At 31.5% G+C, this 24452-nt stretch overlaps 1 protein-coding gene across 1 annotated transcript in view; it reads left to right on the top strand.

Annotated features, from left to right (window-relative positions):
• The window catches only part of LOC133335510 (regulator of G-protein signaling 17), a 32180-nt gene extending 16462 nt beyond the window's left edge, over window positions 1-15718 (top strand). Inside the window, exons 3-6 of the mRNA XM_061543788.1 lie at window positions 13654-13734; window positions 13803-13864; window positions 15264-15552; window positions 15621-15718. Coding sequence (XP_061399772.1) covers window positions 13654-13734; window positions 13803-13864; window positions 15264-15552; window positions 15621-15708 — 520 coding nt within the window. The 3' untranslated portion in view covers window positions 15709-15718. The remainder of the gene's footprint in view (window positions 1-13653; window positions 13735-13802; window positions 13865-15263; window positions 15553-15620) is intronic.
• Window positions 15719-24452: the final 8734 nt, after the last annotated feature.

Raw genomic sequence — 24452 nt, 5'->3', positions numbered from 1 at the left:
ATATAAACCATTTATTTATTCACACATACACACAGGGCATCTATGTGAGTCAGTTCGTCATACAAAGTAGTTGAGATTCATGAAGTATCCTTTTGGTCTTTGTGTAGTTGCCGCAGTTTTTGTTGTTTTGGATTGTTTCGTTTTATTTATTTGTTGTTTCGAGCTGGTTTATTATTATTTTTGTGACTTCTTGGCCTGAAATTCCCGGTGGTCACATATCTACACAGGCGTCGTCATACATTTATTCATATTAATGCGACTTTGGGTTTTAATTTTGGAAGGGAAACATTTTTCTACTACACCAATACATCTTAAAAGGGCATTTTTTGAGAAGTGAGGTGGAGTTTTTCCAAATGATGTCAAACTTTATGAAAAATTCAGGTCAACATCATTGGAACCTAGGAAGGAAGTTTTTAATAAAACATTTCGGACACAGAGGTACAGAATAAATATTCTGAATTTCAATCTGAGTAAAATAATGGTTCGTAATTTAAGGAATTTTGTATTTTTATTTAATCAAAACAGGTCCCATAAACCCAAACCATTTAAACTGTAACTTCTTTTTCCAAGTGTGCGATTGAGCCGTAACTACTTCACAATGTCGGCATATGTACGAGTATATACTCCACATTAAACATAATAGACATGTAGTGGTGGTGGTGTTGTCGGTGGCTACGTGTTTCAAATCCACATGCATGCACATCGGATATGAATCGCTGGGCCACAATTAAGACATATGTATACAATTTATTCGACTTTGTGTTTATAGTTGTTGGTGTTGTTGTTTGCGTTTTGTTCTGACTATAGTGGTGTTGTTATGGCCTACACATTAAAGCGCAATTATTTCTCACCTGACGCAACACGTTTCGTATGACCTCTTCTAAATACTAAAAAACCTATTCACTCTCTCCCCGAGTATTTGTGTGTTTTTGTGTGAGTTTATGGGGTTGAGCTCTTTATTTCTTTTAATTTCATTTTTATTATGGCTCTTCAGGAATATATTCATGTTGCTTTTGTTGTTGTGTAGATATTTTCGTCATTTGTTTTTCCATATATAAAAAAATGTTTACCCTACAGTTCTAAATTTCATCAATTGCTTTTTGGTTTTTGCCGTAATTTCATTTATACACTTTTTAAATATCGCATGAAATCGAACACAAAAATTTGCATATCACGTTTGGTCCACTTAATAAATGACCAGCCAACACAAAATTAAAGGATGTAACCATTTTTGTTTATTCTGTGGCCTGCCTCAATTATGAACAAACAAACTACGCTTCAGGCATACCAAACCAAAAAATAAAAGCCACATTGGATCGCCCTAGTTTGGATATGTCATTTACATAACGTAATACCCAAGGATCAGAATGAATTGTCAATCTATTCATTAAAATTAAATGGAATACTTGAAATGTTGATCCCTTTAAATCCTTTATAAATAAAGTATTATTATTTAGATGGCAAATAAATTATGTGTTGAGTTATTTGAGGGTGTTTTGAGAAACATAAGAAGTGTGCATGATTTTTAATGATAAATTAACACAGATTATTAGGATAAAGTGTAATTGAAAATCCTCAACAGTAACTAAAGTTAAAATATCGTTACAGCTCATATGGTTATTAAAAATTTTGTGGAAACCAAAAATTCTAATTTAATAAGAAATATGCAGAATTTGTGCAAACGTCATTAAGTTAAAAACGGCTGAAGTTTTTACTCCTTCCACCAAAGGGTGGACACTCAAAATACTGCGACTTTTTATATTGGGGCTATGTTATGGTTGAATTTTTGGAATGAGATTAAAAAATAAAATTTGAGCAAATTCGATTGAAAAATCTGCCAAAAATTCCGGATAATGGGAGGGTACAGTTAAATAGTGTTTACACCGAAACTTATTTTGGGTATGTACATTTTCTACATTTCTATTTTTTGATAGAAACTCGTGCTCAAATTCCCCAAAATACCGAATTTTTAGAAGTTCCGTTATGTGGGGTCCTAAAATGGACCAATATTGATAATTTTTGGTCGGAAGATTCGCTACCAAATGGGAACCCAAAATAACAAATTACAGTCAATTTGGAACTTACCCAAACTACACAAAATACCGAATATTAGGATATACCATTAAAAGTGGCCTATATCAAATTTCCAAGATGTAGTAGCAATGTATGTGAAAATTTGACGAGCCTACTATGAGCAGAACACACGTCCAATTGTGGTGAAACCGTTTGAAGAAAAGACGAGGATATGTCAATGACGATGCTGTTCTGACTGCCCGGTAGTGAGGAAAAATGTTTTGAATAATCGTCGAATCTATATCAGAGAAATTGCTGATGATATTAGCATATTGATCGACAGATGCCAAATAAGTTTTTCGAATATCTGGGACATATAATTGGCCGCAGTGAAGATTATGACCAAAGGAACTGTTGGACATCGTCAAGGATGATCCAGGTCATAACTGATCACAAATCATTGGTGTATGGCTATGACATTGAAATTAAAAGCCAATCATCCCAATGTAAATGTCCAAAAGATACCGAACCAAGACCGATAAATCATGTCAAGTTCGGTCCAATCTGACTTTATCCTCTTCCTAAAACGTAAGACATAGGAAGATAAAAGAAAAGTCCAAATATGAAACGTTGGACAAATCAACAAGCGTTTCAGAATGGACCTTTTTAGGTCTTCTCACAACCCTTCTATAGATATTGTACTAATATGTAGATTTACTTGAGGTTAAAACGCATGGGTTTGTGTTGCATATTTTTAGAATCCATTAACAGTTTATTATTTATTTCCATCAGCTGTGCTTCCATATGGGCAAGAATGAAGACCTTTTTAGGCATTTTACAGAACTTCTGTAAGTCTTAAACATATGGGTAGACTTACTAATGGTTGCAGTGCATGTGTGTTGCAAGTTTTTAGGCCACGTTTAGAGTTTATTACATATTTTCATCAGCAGTGTTCTCATATCGCCAAAATTCGTCCGACATACCTTTTGAAGTCTTATACGGAAAGAACATGTTTTATAGTTCTACTACATTTAGTCTATTGGTCTAGTAGTAGGCCATTTACTAAAGGTAATGGCATATTTTTGTAGATTTGTAGAAAGGTTATAGCACATGTGTGTTGCATACTTTTCGGCGCTGTTTACAATTTACTCATTCAGCTGTGTTCCGAGAACCGATCGGAAGAAAATAATCAAAATTATCTCTGGGAGTACTCAAAATAAAATTCTTTTGAATTTATATCTGTTTAGATTTTTTTATTATTATATAAATTTCAAACTATTTTCCAAAATTTAATAAGATCTTACATTTTCGCTTCATATGCAGTTGAGTTCTTTAAAGTTCTGACTTTTCCTCCCTTGGTGAAACCTTAGTAATAGTTGCACATTTCATTAAAAAAAAAAAACATTGACGCACGAGACGATATAAAATGTAATAAATTCAATATTGGCTCACGTCCACATAAAAAATAAAAAATATTATATTTTACTATTATCATCATCATTCTACCAGATCCATATCTCCATTGAAACTTTTTTGTTAGAAAATATTCTGACATTACAAAAAAGTTACGCATTGCCATAAGGTATTTCTTGAGTCGGCCTTGGCCTTAACTTCAATGTTGCCGCCACCAGGCCAACTAATGTTGCCATTGTGGCCGCAATGGCTGGCGGTCTCGTTTTTCTTTTTTCACTTTTTTTGGCTGCATCACCTCGAACAAAAGTCCATACTTGTACTGCTATTATTATTATTAGCACACTTGGCCCATGGCGACAAGTTGCCTCCAAGTGTTATAATTCTTCATTTGCAGTCTCTTCTTCTTGTAATTGTAATGAATAATTAAAATGTTGGGGCAGAGAACATAAAAAGTTAGGTTAATTTACAGCACTTCAGTCATCATTTACCCTTTTTTGTGTGACTGTGTGTGTGTATGTAAATGTTGGACCATGTGTGTATGTATGTTATCGGGTATGTGTGTGCTGGCTAACAAACTTTGTCGTCATTTTGGGTTTATTTCGTTTTTGTTTCCTGCACTCTCACCCCCTTAACATGCAAATGTTTGTTGGTGTTATGGCCTTATAGCCTTGCTTTTTTGCTCCAAAATGCATTCATAATTAACCTTCTTAGTCTTTATTAATTTGTCCTTTTTCGTTGTGTGTGTGAGAGAGTCTGTGCGTGTGTGTTTGTTGGCTGTCTTCACATTGGCCTTGTTTGCTAGCTTCCTTTCACATCATTGGCCCTGCTATTCACACACCCTCAATCATCCATTCACTTTGATTCAAACATCTTGTCTTGTTTCCCACTGTCTGAATTACGAAGCTTTGTTGGAAAATTTATTTTGATTTGCAAAGTTTTTGTGCTTTTTGTTGTTGTTGTTTTGCTTAAAAATTCCAAAAGTCTTTGAATTTTTTATGAGAGTTAACAGTTAAATCCGGTTAGTAGTGGTGATGGTATTGGTGGCGAAGGTATAAGAAATTCGTATGTGCTCGACAATGTTATCTATTAAAAATTTAAATAACAAAAGGATCAGGTCAAAGGAATGGGCAAACTGTCGTCTAAATAATGTATTGGTATTTGAATTGCTCCTTGTTGCCTTTGTGTTATTTTTTCTTCTTTTTCTTTCTTTAATACTCTTTAGAAGAGAGCAGAAGATTTTAAATTCGTGCCAATGTCTTTAAAAATTTACAACACATGACATGTTCGGAAACATGGGTGGGTGTTAGTTGTAAACGACAATATTTCAAAATGTAATTTCAATTTAGTATAGCGTGTGAATTTTAAGGTTTATGGTCAGTGTTGTTTTATTTATATTTTATTATTGTGGACACATTTCAAGGTAATTGTTTTAAATGAATTTACTAAAAATAGATATTAAGGTGACGTTAAATGGATATTAAGTAATTCTGCCTTTAAACATTATTTATCAGGATATATATTTCTTTTGAAACACAAACAAACAACACAAACATTCTACATGCGGAGGACCGCATGTAGAATATATCCAAAGGAGAATTTATTAATAAAAGTCCCACAACAAATACATCTTGATTGAGGATATTCATCAGATGTTTCAGATCTATTTTTAAAAAACTTTCAAAGGACTTCAACATAGAGACGACTTTGTCAGATTTTTTAAATATAGGAATCTTTCTGTAGACTTGCTATACAAATAGATTTCAATCGCCTTTTTGCCACAACATATTCACATTGATAGATGACCTTTAAAATAGTATTTATATCTATCAAAAACATCTGGAGGTCTTCATAACATATATGGTCGGGTCTCCAGTATACAGTACAAGTCATTCTATAAGTTGATTATACAGAAAGAGAACATTTTTCTTTTTGTATTATAAATTGTATATCTTCTATAGGTCTTGTATATATTTCTGGTAAATTTGCTAAAGGTTATATCACATGTGTGTTGCATACTTTTAGGTCGCGTACACAGTTTAGTATTTCATTCTATCAATAGACTTTCAATATGGCCGCAAATCCGTTGGTAGACCTTTTGAGGACTTCTATAGAAATAAAATTTTTTATAGTTCCACTAGATAACTTCTAATGGTCTTATATAGATTTGTTAGTAGATTTTCTAAAGGTTATAGCACATGTCTATTACATACTTTTAGGCGCCGTTTAAAATTTGCTTTCTCAGCAGTGTTCCTATATGGAATAAAATAATCAAAATAACTTTAGATCGGTCTAATCATTTGTGATCCTGTCTGGGAGTACTCGAAGTAACTTTCGTTGTTTAAAATTTCAAATCATATCAATTACAAATTATTGCCCCAATAGCCTTCTGTAGATATAAAAATTCCCAAACGAATTTTATTACCACAAACCTTCTTCAGATAATATATGTTTATATATTAGGTTGGGGAAAAAGAAATCCATTATGAAAATGTCGATAAGATTGGAGAAATGGTATGTCGAAAACTCTATAAAGATCTCAACTCCATTTAAACTTTTTATTAGAAAATATTCTGAATTGCCAATAGGCAAAAAATACCATAATGTATTTTTTGAGTCGGCCTTGGCCTTAACTTTAATGTTGTCGCCATTAAGCCAACTAATGTTTGCCATTGTGGCGTACTGGCTCGTACGGTCTCGTTTGTTTACTTTTATATTGCTGCATCACCTCGAACAAAAGTAAATACTTGTACTGCTATTATTATTATTAGCAGACTTGGTTCATGGCGACATGCCTTCAAATGTTATAATTCTTCATTTGGAGTCTCGAACTCCTTCTCATTCGAAAACTCTATGAAGGTCTCATATAGGTAGAGGACTTTCTTCAAAAGTATTTTGATATAAGCTCCTGATACTATTGGTCACCAGACATCTTCTGACATACAAAACATAGACCTTCTATAAGTACAATAACTTCTGCAGATCATCAATATATAACAAATATTTTCCAATCCGTTTTATATTGAAATACAGTTCATCATCCTCAACAAAACCTGATGTTTTTCTTCCTGAATGAAAAAAAAAAATATATATAAATCCACACCTTTCATTCTGGCATCCGTCTAATTGCTGTTAATTACATTGTAAATAAATAAATAAATTGTTTACAATAATTTTCCATAATGTCCGAAATAAATTTTTAAAACAATTTATGTGTTTATATCTACATACATATGTATATGTAAACGACCATTTGCTGTTCGTTGTTTTTCGATCTCGAATGGATTTTTCACCATTCGCTATCGAAGAATTATGATTGATAGCGATCAGTTCATTTTCCATCCATTTGATAGATACCATATGATTTTTTTTCTGCCCTCTCAAACATTGACTTCCAAAAGTGGAAAGCCAAGGCAAGTCAGTGGTACAACGACAGCAGGAATTTCCATCAATCAGGCGGTAGTGAATAGAAGAAGAAAAATATATCCGTTCACGTGCCGAGTTCCGAGGCAGCCAATAAATGTTGCAATCAATTATAGAGGCTGTAGTTATTGCTGTTCTCGATTTTGTTAATCTACAATACGTCTTTCATTGTTGTAATCTATTTAATGGCAAATAGTTTACAATAACAAACTGAAGAAAAAAAGAGATTCAGAAATAACAAATAACTTTGAAGAATCTCATGAATGCTATTGGCCCAGTATGTGTGTGTGTCCATTATCTATGTCTGTGTGTGTTTTCTCATTCCATTCCAATCATTGAAATCCATGAAATAAATAATTTGTCTATTTAGCAAATATAAAAAAAAGTAATAAATAAAAAAATGCCCAAAATTTCTGAAGAAAAACAATACTCCTAAGAAGAAGAGAAAAAAATACAAAAAGTAAACTTTGTAAAACCCCCCAAAAAATAAAGAAAATACCAAATAACAAACAACATTAAAAAACAACAAATGAAAATCAAACATGAACACCTCATAAATTCCAAAATTAGAAATTGACAGTTGAATTAATATTGCATTCGACAATCTGTTGGAATAATATCAGCAACAACAGCAGCATAAAGTGAATGTGGTCAAATGGCCACTCTAATAAAAACCACAAAACAACAACAAAATAATACGTGGGAAATCAAAGTTTTTATAAACAAGGAAAATCTCAATGAACAAAACGTGATCGCTTTTCGTTTTGGCCAATAAATCCGAATAATAACAAAAACACAACAAATCAAAAATAATCCATCATCACGGGCTTAATAAAAAAAAAAGAAAATTTGCATTTTTCCGATTAAAAAATAAAAAAAAACAACAATATCGAAAAAATAGCAATAACAAAAACCAAAATATTAAATCAATTATTTATCACCCTTGTGTATGGTGGGGATTTACCATCGAATCCCATTCATTGCTCATCTTTAACGCCTCCGATTTGTTTGCCAGCCTTCAACATATGTAAAGAATAAAAAATACAACAAAAATAGCAACAACACCAACAATAATATTGTGCACATTTCAACAATGGCTGAAAGGTGGAAAAATGTGGTCGCTAAATTAAAACAAGGGTATGTGTCTACATTGCCATTTTTTTTGCTACAATTATTTGTTTGTATTTTATATAGACAGATATTAGAGTATACCACAAAAATATATTTGATCAAACATATAGTGGAGGTCATACTCCCTTTATTATATAGTTAACCGTTTTTAGATATAGAACTCCTCAGATCGTCAAAGGCTATAACATCTTCAAAAGGTCCTGAATAGTATGATTTCATTTTTTTCTCCGTAGATGGGTTTTTATTGATCATCTTTAACAGGTTTTTCAGATTTATTTTAAAGGCTTTGTCAGGACTTCTATAGATACAAGTCCTTCTAGAGCGCGAAGGTTCGATAATCCTAAGCTGATGCACTGATTTTTATACCCTTCACCACACTGTGGTACAGTATGGTGCATATGTTTGTAACAGGCAAAAGGAAACGAGATAGACCCATGGTTCCTTTTGAGAATATGCATAGAATCACTTTCTGAGTTTATTTATTCATGTCCGTCCGTCTGTGCATGTTAAACAAAATACAGGTCGCATCTATGATCAGATTTGGATGAAATTTGGCACAGCTCATTTGTTTTGCCCAAGGACGAATTCTATTGAAATTGGGAAAAATCTTTTCAGATTTAGATATAATTCCCATATATATTTTCGTCCGATTTAATATAAATGGTGCATATCATACTGAATTAGGTAGGTTTCGTGGAAATCGGTTCAGATTTTGATATAACTTCCATATATATTTTCGTCCGATTTTATGTGAAAGGTGCACAAAAGCCCCAATATATCTTTCGATTTGCACGAAATTTCACACAACGAACTGAATTGAGTCTAAAATGGTGTGTGATAAGTTTCGTAAAAATCGGTTCAAATTTAGATATAGGTCCCATATATATCTTTGTTGTATTTTAGGTAAATGGTCCACCGAGTGACACAAAATTTTGCGCAACGTATCGAATTGAGACCAGAATGACGTCATTGCGTTTTGGTGAAATTTGTTCAGATGCAGACACAGCTATTTATTCAAAAGGGTGTCTGATTGAGATTAAATTTTGAAAATTGCGGTCTACCGAATAGCATGTATCAATTTTGGTTAACCGACCCTTAATAATGTTTTCGAAAAAATCCAAATCACTTCCATAGTCCAACCCAAAAAGCATCGTCCCAACCCAGAATATCTCCGGAAATAAAAATATGCGTTTTATTTTTACGTTTTTTGCAATTTTTATAGTTTTTTGCATGTCTACATGGTTGCATTTTGAATACAAATTGAAATATAAATCAAAAGGTTGCCAGAGTTCGAAAAAAAATGAAAACAAAATGTAAAATTTTAATTGAATTTAATTATTGACAAGCGGACGGCCGGTCAGCTAGCAAAAACAAAAACAATCATACGCCTGACACACACACACACACAATGGCCTGGCATCGTCGTGGTCAACACACAGAGCTAGCAGGACTAGTCATTTAAATGATACTGGTAAATTAATTTCTGTTCGATTCCTTTATGATGGTGTTATGCCAATAACAGCAACAACAATAACAAATCCAGGAATAATTATATCATATGTTTGTGTTTTGAGTTTGTACATTGTATGCGAAAATGTTTTGACCAAGAACACATACACACATATATTCACACACTCCCGGAGAGTAAACAACACCCTCACTCTAGTGTTTTTTTTTTATTTTTTTCTTTGATTTTTTTTGTTAACCACACTAACAGCTTGTTTTCATCTTCCTCTTTAAATGTTGCCTTCTTGTGTAGTTTGTTGTTGCTGTTGGCCATTGCCAAAGTAAAACATAAACAATTGCATGTGTGTGTGTACTACTTGACGGCGAATTGGTGTTAGTTGGGGGGATTTTCGTCGCTCGTTGTTATTTTTTCATTTATGATCAACCATTAACATATAAAAATACTTATGAAAACATGCAATAGTCTACAACAAGTACAACAGCATAGAATTAGTGGGAGAGAACAATAACAACAAACAAAACAAAAAAATACTAATGCAAACATCGTCAAGAAAATATAGTTTAATACCAAAAAACCAAATGAAACATACGATACATATCCAAATTGCTTATGTGTACATACTACATATACCATTATTTGCACTCTTGTGTATTGGGGTGGATCAAACAAATATTTATTATTTTTTTTGGTTGTAATTGTCCATAAAAATTTAAGGGTTTGTTTTCTTAAAATGCTATTATCATTGCAATATATGACAGATGTTTCAGATCTATTGAATTTCATTTTGCATATAACTTTGGTATTTGTGAATATTTGAAATATATGCACACATTTTTAAGCATTTTTGTCACGTAAAAGGATTATCACTATTTGTTTATTTCAAATTTTGAAATCGATATGACCGTGACTGAAACGCGATTTTCGATGCAGCCAATAGCTCCCGTTTCGATTGTTCTTTTTTCTTTACAATTGTAGCAATAATCGTTTCTTTTGTCGTAAGGATGTGCATATGTATGTACAGAATAGTTCATATGTATGCACAGAATAACATGTTAAAATTTGAAACGGATTCGATTATTATTTTTGGAGTTATCTGCCCGCTATTCGAAAAAACACAAAAGACAAAAAAAAAACGTGTTTATAGTTTGAGAAGCACTCTTTCATTACTTGATGCTAACACAATAAATCCGCTATATCTTCAGTAGTTGTAGAGATTTCCAACTTTTAAAGGAACATTCTTGAATTAGTGTAAGTTCGAATTAAATGGGAAAAGTTAATTAATTTATTTAAACCATACAAGGGGAATTCCTCCAAGAAAACGAAAAATGTCTGTGTGTGTCAAGTCGGTCTTGGCTCTTCTATGACCTTCGATTGGGGTGATAAGGCTTTGGTTTAAATGTCATAGCCTTATACCTATAATTCGAGATAAAAGTTTAGGTTTTTGGGACAATTTTTGTCCTAGCCAAAAAATTCAACTGTATTTGATCTATTTGGTATTTATATTTTTAATTTAAACTTTTTGACACAGTTTAATGGCCCCCGATTTAGTTATTTTAAGGAACCAAATCGTATTTACCAACCTAATGTATCTCATATCCGCATCAACATCTGATTTTCGGGTCTGCCACCTATAGACAGGTTTCAAATAAATCGATGATATCAAAAAATATTTTTTTTCTAAAAAACGGGACTTAAGAAATAATGATTTAAGAAAAAATATGATAAAGGTCGCTCTGAAATTGTTTACAAAATTTCTATCAAGCATCCTAGGAGGAGTAGTTTTGTATTGTATCGGTCCAGGAATTGGTACATCCCCCACATCATAATACCAATCCATTTTCAGACTGTAATTCGGCATTCCAGGTTTTTGGTTGGTAAGAACATTTTGAATATAGTCCATGTTTTTGGATAAATGACATATTAGGGCTCGACCCCATATATTGTTAGAGTCCTAGGCGAATTTTCCACCGATGATGCTTCACCATTTCCGAAGTGGTTATAAAACACCTCTTCTCAAAATTTCCCAATTTTCGATATAGTTACGTAGGACATTTGCAGGACATTTCTTTTAGCATATTGAATTGCTACGATTGAAGAAGCGGTTCGTTTTTTTGTCAGACTCAACAGAGAAATCTCCGAATCGATGTGGATGGTTATAAAACACTTCTTCTCAAAATTTCCCAATTTTCGATATAGTTACGTAGAAGCCTTACGTTCCATGTTAGGTGTTTTCACTGTCCTATGCAAATTTTTTAATCAAAATCTAGGCATTTTCAATATGGGTTGACAAACCCACCCCATTTCATAAAGCCTTTGTGGCCCAATGTTGCCCACAGGCAACAATATGTTTTTTAATATGCAGCTAATAGATATATTTTATTTGGATTCCATATGTGAAGACCGGATTTCGGACGATACATATCAAAAGAAAATTCAAAACTTTGGTAACGTTGTGAGCTTTTAAATATAGGGAAGAGGGTAAATTTGTGTACAGTACTAATTTGTGTATACAGTCCAAATTACTTAAATCGATTCGCATTTAAATTGTACGATTTTCTGCCATCAGAATTATTTTTGATTCTTGTAAAAACTAAAATAGAGAATCATTTAAAATGATTTTTCTGTCGATTTTGCATTTTGTTTTCTTGATATTTTATTATTTTATCTCTCAGTGTAAATTTTATTATAAAATATTTTATTGTTCCTCTAAAAATAATTTTATCAAGGACATCCCTTTCAAAATCCATGACAATCCAAATACTATATATTTTTCATAAGAAACATCTAATTGTTATAGAATCTGTGCAAATATTATATATTGTTGTACTATAATGGAACGATTGGGAATTTTATAACTTCAATAAATTAATTGTAATGATTGATTTGAAAAATAAAACAATCATCATTTTCGTCACTGTGATTTAGCATTTTTGCCTTTTTCACAGAAATTTCCATCCCATTAAAAACAGTTGGCCCTTTGGCCCAAATATGCAAATTCACTTAACCAATTGTTATTGCTAATTGCTGATAAGATTATTACAAGTACTTGATTACATACATAGATATTATTTATAAACAAAACCCAAAAAAATCAAATAAAACCCCCTAAAAAAGTCAGCGTTATCAGACATTGGCTGATGAATAGATATCCAAAGAAAAAAAAAAAACTATTACCAGCTGTTGTTGTTGATGAGGGTATTCCAGGGATCTATTATTGAAACCACCGTTCGTAGTAGTAATACGTTATCCTAATCACATTAAATCAATAATCATGTTAATGTGAGTGTGAATGTCTTTGCAAATCGCTATGGCTGACTGACTAGCTTTTAAAACAATTTAATAAACATAGAAATTGAGTGATATTTGTAAATCTCCTGGCAACCGAATGCGTGTGGGAGAATCATAATTCTATGGAAACCAAAAGGGAATTATTCACTTGTTAGGCAATTCTGGAATTTAGACATCAATTGTATGCAATGTTTTACACTTAGAGAAATAAACAATTACTATGGATTATTTTTTAGAATTTTGCGTTTAATAAACAAAACAACATAAACGGAATATGTATTTTAGTTACTAATTTGCAGTTTATTTAGAATATCTACATTTGATTATTCCAAGATTTTAGTTAATTTCTTCGAACGTTTTTTTCTTCAAGTGTAACGCAAGAAATAAACACAACTCCCACACAATTAAACACTAAACACAATATTTACATACCAGACATTTCCAAATAATAAAAAAAAAAACGAAAAAACAACTACACCATTATAACCCACTCAACACCATCATCAAGCTATCTAGCTATCAATCGATCGATCTATCTGCCTGCCTGCCTATCTGTCTATGACAATAGATAACGCTCAAGATACGGGAGTCAGCAACAACAACAACCCACACACACACAACTTGATTAAATAATTTACATATATATTATCGGGGGAAAAAAATAACAACAACAATCATGGAAAATCCTAAAAGCCTTAATGTGTTTCTGATTTTCATTTCGCCATTTGCCCATTTTTTTGATCCATGAAGTGGTGTAGCGCAAGAGGAACGCTTGTTTTTTATGAAAATTTTTCACTTTGTTGTCAATATTATCGAAATGCCTTGGTTTTTCTTCAATACCTATACCGTGAAGTTTGTAATCTGTCACGATTTTAATGTGGTGATTTGATATTAATTTTTTTCTTTTTTGTCTCTTACAGTTTGGCATTAAAAAATGCGGAAGACAATGCGCCCACAAAACGTGATCCTGGTAGTTCAGATTTATTACTAGAAGGAGAACAGTAAGTAAAAATTGAGTTTTTATTTGTCATTTTGTTATTAATGTTATTTTCTTGTTGTTTTATTGCAGACCTTCATTGGAAGAGATACGCAGTTGGGGTAGTAGTTTTGAAAAACTCATGAAGAGTCCAAGTAAGTATTTTTTAATTAATATATATCATATCGGAATAATATTCAAGTATAAAAGGTCGTTTACATTGAACGGGATTTGGTTAACCGAGTGGGTTTCAATTTTCAATTCCTTTGAATGTATGCCAAATAAATCCTCTTAAAGTAGGTTAACCCGGCAAAAAGTTCTAATGTAAATGCCGTATGAAAAATTATCTTTACACTGGAAACTTTTTTTGAAAATAAAAAAAATTTTAGTGCGTTATACAAAAATCACTTTTCGATTGTGATTTTCATATACACCGAACTCAACAGAGTTCCTCTTCCCAAAACTGCCCCATGCTCCCAATATTTGTCTGATTGAGACAAAATTTTTCACAGCATACGGAATAAGGTCCAGATTAATGTATGCGAAGTTACCTTTAAATGGTTTAGATTTAGATATAGCTCGATTTTAAATAAATGGCGTGAAAGTTTCGGTTCAGTTTTAGTTATAGCTGCCATATATAGTTTCGCTCGATTTTATGTAAATGGTGCACCAAACTTCCAATATTTGTCCGATTGAAACGACGTAATTTTAAAATCGGTTCAGATTTAGATATAGCTCCGATATATAGATGTTGCGCCGAAGAGCCAATATGTGTTCGATTTACGCGGGATTTGACAGAGGCTATTGAATTGAGTCTAGTGTGATTTGTATTGTAAAAATCGGTTCAGATTTAGATATAGCTCCCAATCGACGCAGGAGCTTTTTGCTATACCAAAAAGCAAACGAGCGGTTCATTTTTTTATCAGGTACATTTTATGGTACATTTGGAACCTGATCCAATTTCGAATTCGATTCAGATAATTTGGAATTAACTTAGAAAATTTCAACCTTAGTCCACTTTTTATGATTGCCTTCATAATATCAATATTTTGGGATGTTTGGACGCTTTTTGAATCAGATTAGTTGTAATTTTGTATTTGTGATTTTCAGTGGGTAGCATAAATATATTGATCCACTTTTTAGGGTACCTCCTAAATTTTGGGGAGATTGGGCACCATTTCCAACCACCTGGGCTATAATTTAGTATTTTGGAAAATGATTAATGTTGACTTAAGTTTCGGGGTATGCCCTGTATTCTCTAAATTTTGGGCACTCTTCCAATCCCAGTGTCAGTAATTTAATAGTTTTTATTTTTAATAATATTAAAGTCGGATTACTTCCTTTAAAAGGTCCCACGATCTTTTACCTTACATTTTTACCGATGGAATTATATCGATAAAGAGCTGATTAATATATTATATTCAATTTATTTTTGAAGATCTTTATTTTCAAATTAATTATTTTTATAATTTCCCTGCGTATGAGATATGCTTATAATTATCCTCTTTACGTTTCCTTTTTATTTTATTAAATTCTTCCCTTTCCTTCTTACAGGCGGACGAAAAGTATTTCGCGATTTTCTGCGCAGTGAATTTAGTGAAGAAAACATCCTCTTTTGGCTGGCCTGTGAGGATTTGAAAAAAGAAATGAACGCCGAGGCTATTGGCGAGAAGGCACGACTAATTTATGAAGATTATATATCGATATTGTCACCGCGTGAAGTGTCACTGGATGCCCGGGTGAGAGAGATAGTTAATAGGAATATGATGGAACCAACATCGCATACATTCGATGAGGCTCAAATACAAATTTATACACTAATGCTCAGAGACTCATATCCCAGGTAAGAGGAAAATGTTTACTTTTTTTTCAAAACACAATTCAGAATAAATTATGCCCATTTGACCACAGGTTTATAAATTCCCCTAAATACAAAACATTGGCTCAACTAACGGATGGTATGTCCGCATCGGGTTCGGCAGCTGATAGTCCCACTTAAATAAGCGGCTAGACTCCGAGAGAAGGCCTTTCGCTTTATGAAAAGTGAAATCGCTTAAATTTACTTTAGCTTTGTAGAACGAAGTCATTAGGTTGTTGCCGCTTAGGATTGATGTTCGAAGAAAGAAAGGAAAAAATGGGATAGCATTTTTATTTTCTATTTACGAATCAACAAAACAACAGACCAAACTCACAAGAGAGAATAAACAAAACAACAATAAATCCAAAGAAGAAAATAAAAGGCCCAACATAGCAATATTTGTTATACATTTCCCTGATTTTCCTCTTGTTTTTCTTTTTGTTCAATGTTTATTTCTGCGATACATTTTTTATTTTAAACAAAAGCGCAACAATCGTATTTTAAATGCATTTTAAATGTTAAGAACATCTTAAGATGAGTTATATAGCTAAAATAAAACAAAACTCTTATTTTTAATTACCAAAAAATGGAAAAAAACAAAAACAAACAAACCAAACTGCTTATAAATCGTAAACATTACCAAATACCAATTTTTTATTATTATTAATTTTTTATAATTAATTTTACAAATTCTTTTGTTTAAGTTTTTTTATTGTTCATTTAATATTTCTGTTTAATGATTACTTAAATAAATTCTAGTCAAAGTTTTTAATACAAAAAATGGAATTTGCTGTGGCATCAATTACAGCAAAAAAAGAATCCAATAAATAATATTAAAAAATGAATTCAAATAATTAACCAAACAAAAAATAAATGAAAAATTAAACGAACGAGCGAAGATTATTTTGTTTCTTTTTTGTAACTGAAGTGAAAAAACAACTTAACAAATTAAATTAATAAAAAAAAATTAAATAAAACTTAAAACAATATATAAATTCAAATACAGAAAAAAAAATTACAAAAATAAAAGATGTTTACCGATTATTATAAACCAAACCAAACAACTCCAATCCAAATAAAAAAATCCCTTAAATTTAATTTTTTAGTCATAAATTTTTGCAAATATGTAAAACCGACATCACAAACAATTCTATATAAGAGAAGAAAAATATATATATATATAATGGAAAAACAAATCACAATGTACACGAGTATTTAGTTTATAAGATTTCTTATAAAAACCAGAAACAAACAAAAAATCCATGCATTAAAAAATAAATGAATTATTATATAAGTAAATTTATTTATCTTAATAAAAAAAATAATAATAACGACAACAAATGCAAACTAATATAAAAAAACTATGAATATAAAAAAATAATAAAATTTGTTAAGTTAATGAAACAAAGATCTTAAATAAAAAAACTGTTTTAAGTTTAAATAACAATGAAAGAAAAAACAACTGTTTTGTTTTATTTTGTTTGCTTTTAGTTTTCAATTAAAACAAATTGTTTGAAATATATAAAATTAAATTAGAAAAAAATCATGTCAGATATGATGGTTTAGTTAAAGAATAACCTTATTATTTATAAATCTTTATTAGTTAATTAATTCCAAATTTTCCTATGGGATGTGTGTTTATGTTTTCACATTTCAAATATGGGAGTAATGCCTCATTGGATGAAATATTGTATTACCAATTTGTACCTAATAGGTGTTCTTTCTTATAGAATTCCATTATGGAAGAGAGTTTAAAGGTTTTGGCAAGGTTCGGATGTGGAAAATATTTATCCACTTTTGTGCCTATGGCAAATAGTTTAAAAATTTCGGTTTCGATTTCCAAGATGAAAAGTGTCGGTCTTCTATACATAATTCTAGTAATAAACCGGAAGTATATAGGGAAACATACGAGGTCGGATTATAAAATAACCGTAAAGGTCCGATCAAAAAAAGATCCCTTAATATAATATCCCTTCGAAGTAATCCTCTTCAAACATAATGGTCTTATGCCAATTTTTTACAATCCTCGATACACTTCTGAAATGAGATTTTTAATATAATCTATTCGAAGGAAAAATCCAGCGGGGTCATGTTGTATGAATGCGGTGGTTGAAGTGGGCCACACACCTCAAACATGTGCGTTCGATCGGTGTGAAGCTCCTAGCCCACACACGTCAAACGGATCCATTAAACTTCATTTCATATTTATTTTTGAAGCGTGAAGATGGACCGCGATGGTGATGACGGAAAAAAAGATGACATATTTTTATTTAATATAAATGTATTAAATACTTTTATTTTATTCCGGGAAAAAACATTTTTATTTGCCACACAGTAGAATATGTGTGAAAACATCAAAAAATCTTCCAAATACATATGTATTGCATTTGTCCGCTGATCCGCACTCCACGAAATTTCTCAACAAATGAGAAAATATCCACACACCAGGCCACAGACGTCAAACAGGTGCGCGTCGCACAACGAAAAATTAAAATTTTTTAATATCTTTCGATCGGTGTGCGCACCGGCAAATCGGTGTGAACACCGTACAACACACGTCAAACATTGCTTCTATTCACACCGATCGAACGCACATGTTTGACGTGTGTGGGTCACTTGAGACATTGGAACGGGTTTGTTTTTGACCAATATCACGAAAGGGTATTTTTGTTGACATTCCGGGTTCTTGAGGATTTCTTGCAGAAATTTTTCAACAATCCCATATAACGGTACCGTTCCATTTTCGGCATTTTGAAGGCTGCATTTTCCAACAACAGATGTGAGGTCTGCGTTTGAATATAGTATCCATTTCCAGCTCGTCCCGATCGGGTTGCAATTTGACATTTCCGCTTCTTGAGATGTGAGGTCTGCTTTTTTTATAAAGCATCCATTTCAAACTTGTCCCGATTTTAGTTTATTGGTGGACTATGCTCATTTTTCAAACAAAGTGATTGTAATTTGGGATTCCGGGTTCGTAGTTGCAAAAAATATAGGTCGTGGTCCATATTCGGTATGCATAAGGACTTAGTATTGTCACCATATAAATGTCCCGATCATTTTTAGATATTTTTTGAATCTAGTTCATATCTGTTTACTTTTTTTCTTTCTAAATGAGATCAGGTCATCTGTGAAAAAGTAAAAAAGGCATGACCAAGGCATGTGTACATTTCCTATAAGGAATCTCCGGCCTCAGTGGATTGGATTTAAACAGATGAATTGAATCTGATCTGATTTTTTCCATTTTAGATATTTTTTGAATACAGTTCTTAGTTGTTTACTTTTTTCTTTCTAAATGGGATCAGGTCATCTGTGAAGTAGTAAAAAAGGCATGCCCGAGGCATGTGTACATTTCCTATGGGGAATCTCCGCCCTCAGTGGATTGCATTTAAACAGATGAATTGAATCTGATCTGATTTTTCCACTTCTACCAAATGTATTATTTTATTTCACTATTAAAACGAAGTTTCTTTCAGTCTGTATGGATTTTTAATATTCATTTAAATTACATTAAAAAATAAATAATTCTATAACAGATACACGTAGGAGACCAAAATGATCAGATATCAGATTTACAACTATTTCTTTCTTGGCGGTTCTTCTTCCGTTTTGAATTAAATTTATGATTTAATTTATTTCATTAAAACTTCAATTTCTATAGTCCCTAATTTTTAAATATGACTTAAAAGCAAAATAAAATGTTAACATCGAAATTTATTTGTAAATAGAACAAAACAAAAAAATAAAGTATATTGTCATACTAAATACTAAAAACAAAATGTTAACACTAAAATATTTGACAATGAAACAAAAGGTGTGTTTGGTGTTTTAATTAAAAAATCATAACAATAATTAAACCCGAAAAAATGCATTTTAATTTTCCCCAAAAAATAAATAAACAAATTCAGTTCCAAACAAACAAACACTTTCCATTTTAAATTTAACATACATACATACATACATACCTACATTGATGTTGTTGTTTATATACATATAACAAAGGAAAAAATATAAAACATACAAACTATATGATTTCATAAGAAACTATATAGCCAACAAAAACAAACATTAGCCTTAAGTATGCTAATCACTGCCAATCAATCACAACAAACACTCACCGTGACATATGTATTTACACTACACTACCGATCACCAAATCACTAAAGGATCACCTCTCCCTCCCTCCTCCACGAACATTTGGACCATTCCTAAACTATGACCTAATAAAAAATTATTTATACAAATAGCCGAAAAATAAGTTATTTTTTTTATTATTGTTTTTCTTTAACTCAAGGAATTGAAATCCAAAACCAAAAACAACCGGTGTTGTGCTTCAATAAAACAACTTTTATGTTCTCAGTGTACCTTGTTTTGTAATATGAGTTGTGAAATCTTTTAATATTTATTTGAAAAACCAAAATATTTACAATAGCAACATGAAAACAAGCGGTTTTAACAAACACAAACATGACCAATATTATAGAAACAAAAAAATAATTTTAATTAGAAACTCAATAAAATGTTAGATATTTAATTTCCCCTATTTTCTTTTTGGTTATGAAAACTCTGCACATAGCAAAATTTAACGATAAATTGAATAGTTGTAACATTAAAAAACAAAACCAAAATATCATTTAAATCGAAAATTATATATAAAAAAAGAAAATTAGTTTTCCCATAAGAATGATACCAACTAATGTTTAAAAACAAACCCACAACAACAAAAACGAAGAAATGGTAAGAATAGTTTTACATCAAACCAATTGAATGTTTAGCATTAACAATTTAATAGAAATCATTAACATTAAGAGATGAAAAAAAATGAAAATAAAAATCCAACAAAATTAGACATTAAAAATTGTGAAATAATTCCACACTTATTCATCCCTTTCTCACACAACCAAGAAACAAAAAAATCACCCAAAAATTCCCACAAATACCCCCGGAAATCATTAAAATCAACGTAATTGTAAAACAACCAAACAACTTTCCACTATAAATTTTTAGCAATGTAACATTTATTACAAAAAATTAAATAAGAAAACTTATATGACCACTGCAATAAATAAATAAAAAAAATCATATAAAAACTGTATTTAAATTGAAATATATTAAAATTTATAAATTAACCCTTTTTGGAAATCGTATATCCCTTGAATAAAACATCAAGTTGTACAGTTGTGTAGATACACATTATTCGATTTGGTATTTTTCTTAGATACTTCTGGGTATTTCATACCGATAATAGTACGGTTCAATACATTTAGCACGTTTGTTGATTAGCTTTCTAATGGTATGCATTTAAAGAATTAAAACCGATTTTATTATCTTAATATCCAGTTCAAAAAATTAGAATCCCAGTTCATTCTTCCAAGAAATCATTTTTTTGGCTTATTAGGCCTAACTATAACGTTAAAATATCGACTGCATTTCTTCGAGGACCCCACCTAAAATCGTCTGAGCAACATTGAAGTGAAAAGGAACATTGAGTAAGTGAAAAGGCACATCTTGTGATAATTGGAATGCGGTTCAATAAATCAAGGACGAAAATGACATACAAGGAATCAAGATAGAAGGACGAGATGTTCTATAGACAAATTCCTCATTCGATTTCACTGAAGAAATATAATCTCCAAAAATACGTGCAATGGCTACAAATCAAGATATTGAGCTATTTCTTCATTTATGATAGGGTCGCCAGAAAAAAATTATCACGCCGCCATGTCTACGAACATTGGCCTATGGCGATTTGTTTCTTTCTGGGGTTTTCATATACTCACTAAGGACATTCATACCCAAGAGGAAATTTCCACCCCCCAAATGTTACTGCACAGTGATAATTGGCAAGTCAGGACACTAATTTAAATTTTTATTTAGTTCTGGATTGACCGTTTCCTCACACATATAGATATAGAGTAACTTATAGGTTTTATCTAAACATCATATTGATATATTCATAAATAAACTAGTAAATACGTCGTTAAGTTCGGCGATGAGATGGGCTTTTAAAACATCGAATATCGGTCGGGTCCTTCAACATTGTGAATTTTTCTGTGGCAGACGCCTTGCTTGGAAATTCGCTTAGGTCTTAAAACATACCGAAATTTTGGTGGTGTATTTATATGACCTATATTGAAAAATGCTTGAAGCAGTTCAAACTCCAAGAAGTTGTTCATCCTTCAGAAAACCAAATTACAATCAATTGGTTTGGAAAATTCATCTATGACCATTCAAAGGCCTACATTGGTGCGGTACCTTTATATGGGAGCTATACCGAAACATGGATCTCTATTGAAATTTGTCTTCGGAATAGTTATTAACTCATCAAGAATCTGGTTCGAAAAAACGCCTATGACATTTATATGGGGGCTATGTAGAAATATGGACCTAAAATCAAAATTGGCTAATGTGGTTCGTACCATGAATACTAAAATGTACATATTTAGGTTGAATAATGTGGCACAGAATCATTCATGCAGTAGTGTATGGTATTATTATACCATATCACTATTGCATAATATCAATGTAATCGGCGGCTCCATATAAAATGTCCCGAACAATGCTTCGGTATCAAAGTTCAAAATTAGGGATAAGTGCATTTTTCCATAGGGATCCGCATACAATTTATCATGCCATAACCCAAAGTTCAACATTTGGCGAATTTTGAATCTTTCCGAATTCGTTGCCGCTACTTCGAAAACGAGGATATGTAAACATGTCTATACAACTTCTGTCTACAAGAACAAATTAGTAATTCCTGAGTTTTGTAAAAAATATTACTGAATTTATCTGAAATTTAAAATCTAAACTGACTGTGTAATACCAATGTTTTATCCCAATCACTTTTCACTTCGTAAAACCAATATTCTCGATTTTTCAACATTTTCGGGCGTGTTTCTGGAAAAATTAACTGACAAAACCTTCCTATTTTTCTACACAACTGTATAGACTAACAAAATTCTATGATAAAAAAGTACTAAACACAAACACTATAACCAAAATTTAAAACCAACTTTAATTTTAGACAAAAAACATAAATCCCAAAAAAGAAAAACATAGCAAAAATTTACACTACAACACTTCAAAGAAAAGAGTATTAAAAAAAGAACAACAAAAACACATTGTGAGAAATAAAAGGATCCTGCATAGAAACTGAATTTATTTCAAAAATAAATGATAAGTTACAAACAAATGGTATGGAAATGGAAGAAATTAAAAAAATAATATATAATAAAAAAAAACAGAAAATAATTTCAACCAAAGAAAAATTAAAACAACAAAAAAACACAATAAAAATTAATTATAAAAAAATACAACGGTAAATGATTTTATTTCATTGCGGAGTTTTTATTTCAATGTCATTGCAAAGATAAGATTTCCTTTCTTCCCTACCTCTCCCTCTCCTCCCTTTAAACTAACCCTTCCACGTACTACTGTGAACTATGAAAATATTTACAACTTTGCACAATTTCTCTTAATTATTATGGAAAAAATGTTGTCTCAAACACATTTCAAATATTTCGCTATGATTTATGCGTATGCTCGTGTGTGTGTGTGCGCTTGTATATGTTTTGTTGTTGTAAAAAAAGTTAGAAAAACTCTGAAATACATAATGACTCCATTTAAGTGATGCACACGAGAGAAAAAAAGCAAAAAAAAAAACCCGATTGTCTCCAGTCGTTTAGTTGCACTACATTCTTCACCTGTCATTAAGAGAATTGCAATGAATGAATGGAGGGAAAATGTAAGTCGACAGTGCGTTTGAGGTTGCAAAATATACATTTGCAATGTTAAAAGATGAATTTCTTAAAAATTATTTTGATTTATGCCGAACACTAAATTTGGAGAACTCATCTTAGGTTAAAAAATTAAGGGTCTGGAGAAAATAATATTCGATATATATATATATATATATATTGTTTTAATATTTTTAAAATGTCTTGAGTAATTCTCTGAAATATAAGCATTATTTTAATATTTTCAAAACAATTAAAATTTTTTATCCACCGTGCCTTTGGTTAGCATTTCCCCATATTCCCCCATCAATTATTTTTCTTTGTTATGATTTTTGACTTTCAAGCAATTGTCAACGATCTGGTGAAATGCATTTGATATGATGCACTTCTGCTGTACTGAATTAAATTGAATTGGCATGGACTAGGCTGGCTTGCTGCACTGCTCTTCGATGATATATGCTATGTTGTTACTGCTGCTGGCTGTCTGCCACGCCACGGTTTTCAACACTAATGATGACAAGGCTCGTTCGTTTTTTCGCAATGATCTCCAAACAGTTGATAATCGGTTTGATGGACTCTACGCTGATGTATTGGGCTTTCATTTGTACTGATATATTTTGTAATTGCCCCGAGAAATGAAAACCAATGACGATTGTATGAATGAAAGAGTGACTGACGATTGAATGGCGTCGTCATCGTCGCCGACAGGAAAATTTTACAAAAACTCCATACGAACATTAGAAATTAATAAATTAATTGCATTTAACGCAATGTATCTTCTGTTTAGTATGTTTGTGCGTACGTGTAGTTTTTTTGTTTGATTTGCAATTCAATTACCACGTCTTGTGGATATTGTGAATCGGATAATATTGAAAGAAAACAAAAACGCATACTCAAATAATAATCATCGTCACCGGTTGTTTTCACAGAATTATATATTTGTAATAAAGTAGGAGGAAATATTCATTTTCATTGAAGCAGCAAGGATGTTTGAAAGAAATAAGTAATCGGAACTTGATACAATTTGGAAAATATATTTCGTTCCAAAATATTTAGAAAAACCTTTGTAAGTACTATCAAAGAAATATTGGGCAATTTTGAAATTTTGAAAATCCGAACTGCTTTTATATCTTTTTCTCAATTTGTATAAGT

Source organism: Musca vetustissima, unplaced genomic scaffold (assembly GCF_032173495.1).
Source record: "Musca vetustissima isolate MV318-11 ecotype Yass unplaced genomic scaffold, APGP_CSIRO_Mvet_v1 utg9639, whole genome shotgun sequence".
NCBI classification, from domain to species: domain Eukaryota; kingdom Metazoa; phylum Arthropoda; class Insecta; order Diptera; family Muscidae; genus Musca; species Musca vetustissima.
This window is presented reverse-complemented; position numbering and strand designations above follow the sequence as displayed.